The sequence below is a fragment of the Oxyura jamaicensis genome, unplaced genomic scaffold, assembly GCF_011077185.1.
Source record: "Oxyura jamaicensis isolate SHBP4307 breed ruddy duck unplaced genomic scaffold, BPBGC_Ojam_1.0 oxyUn_random_OJ71532, whole genome shotgun sequence".
NCBI lineage: Eukaryota > Metazoa > Chordata > Aves > Anseriformes > Anatidae > Oxyura > Oxyura jamaicensis.
In genome coordinates, this window is record NW_023310575.1 from 1 (window position 1) to 1,443 (window position 1,443).

General features: G+C 67.1%; 1 protein-coding gene across 1 annotated transcript in view; it reads right to left on the minus strand.

Moving 5' to 3' along the window:
• Positions 1-91: 91 nt before the first annotated feature.
• LOC118159674 (latent-transforming growth factor beta-binding protein 4-like) overlaps positions 92-1,443 on the minus strand; it is a gene marked incomplete at its 3' end in the record, with an annotated part of 3,933 nt that continues 2,581 nt past the window's right edge. Inside the window, exons 5-7 of the mRNA XM_035314243.1 lie at positions 1,284-1,433; positions 473-662; positions 92-220 (exon numbers count right to left, since the gene is read on the minus strand). Of these exons, the coding sequence (XP_035170134.1) occupies positions 92-220; positions 473-662; positions 1,284-1,433 (469 nt within the window). The remainder of the gene's footprint in view (positions 221-472; positions 663-1,283; positions 1,434-1,443) is intronic.

A 1,443-nucleotide genomic window follows, 5' to 3' on the forward strand; every position in this document is an offset into this window, starting at 1 on the left:
GGGATGCAAAGGGGGGGGGGGGCATTGTAGGGGGTCACTGTTATGGGGGGGTGCCCAAGGATTCCCCATTATGGGGGGGTCCAAGGGGGACCCGCTCTGGGGGGTGTCCATGGGGTCCCCATTATGGGGGTTTAGAGGGGGGGTCCCTATTGCTGGGATGTGAGGGGGCAGCATGGGGGTCCCCCTATGTGGGGGCTGGGGACATGGGGACATGGGCATGGGGGACATGGGTATAGGGGACAGGGGGTTGTGGGCATGGGGCGGGGCATGAGGACATCAGCATGGGGCACAGGGGGACGTGGGCAATGGGGGGGGGGACAGGGACATGGGCATGGGGGACAGGGGGACGGGGGTGCCATGGGGCCATGGGAATGTGAGGGTATAGGGCCATGTGGCTATGGGGCCATAGGGACACAGGGCCGTGGGGGTGTGGGGCCATGGGGACAGGGGGCCACAGGGGCCACTGGGCCGTGGGGGACACGGGGACACTGGGGACACGGCGGCAGCACCTGAGTGCCGCGCGGGGCAGAGGGCGCAGTCCATGCCCCAGGCCTCCCCGTACAGGCAGCAGCACTCGGTGTAGGTCGCCTGCCGGTCCAGCCGCGGGCGCCCGCACACCAGGTCGGGGCCGACCTCCTGCCAGCACACGGCCGGGTCCTCCTCTGGGGACACAGAGACACGGTGACGGGGGGCGTGGGGATAGGGGAGGCGGTGTGGGACACGGGGAGACAACGGGAGACACGGGGACGTGGGACATAGGGAAATGGGGACACGGTGACGGGGCATGGGGACACGCGGACTTGGGGACATGGGGACGTGGGACATGGGGACATGAGGAGGCAATGTGGGACATGGAGAGGAGATGTGGGGCATGGGGACATGAAATGTGGGGATGTGGGACATGGGGACATGGGGACACGGTGACGTGGGACAGGGGGATGTGGGACATGGGGATGGGGATTTGGGGCACAGGGAGATGACATGGGACATGGGGAGGTGGCCTGGGACGTGGGGACACAGGGATTTGGAGACATGGGGGTACAGTGACATGGGGACACGGTGATGTGGGACATTAGGATGTAGGACATGGGGCCATGAGGGGGACATGGGGAACGTTGGGGCCATGGGGGGACATTAGGGGACAGTGCTGGGACATGGGGATGGGGGGACACGGGGATGGGGGGACATAGGACAGGGATATGGGGACACATGGGGACAGGGTGACAGGGGGGTGACGGTGACAAGGGGGGGACAACACGGGGGGTGGCAGGGGGTGCCCTCACCCATGGTGCGGGTGTCGTTGGTGACGCAGCGGCGCTGGGAGCCGTCCAGCACCAGGGGGGGGGCGCAGGAGCAGAAGTAGGAGCCCACCGTGTTGATGCAGCGGCCCCCGACACACGGCTCCGCATCCTCGTCCTGGCACTCGTCGTTATCTGGGGGGGG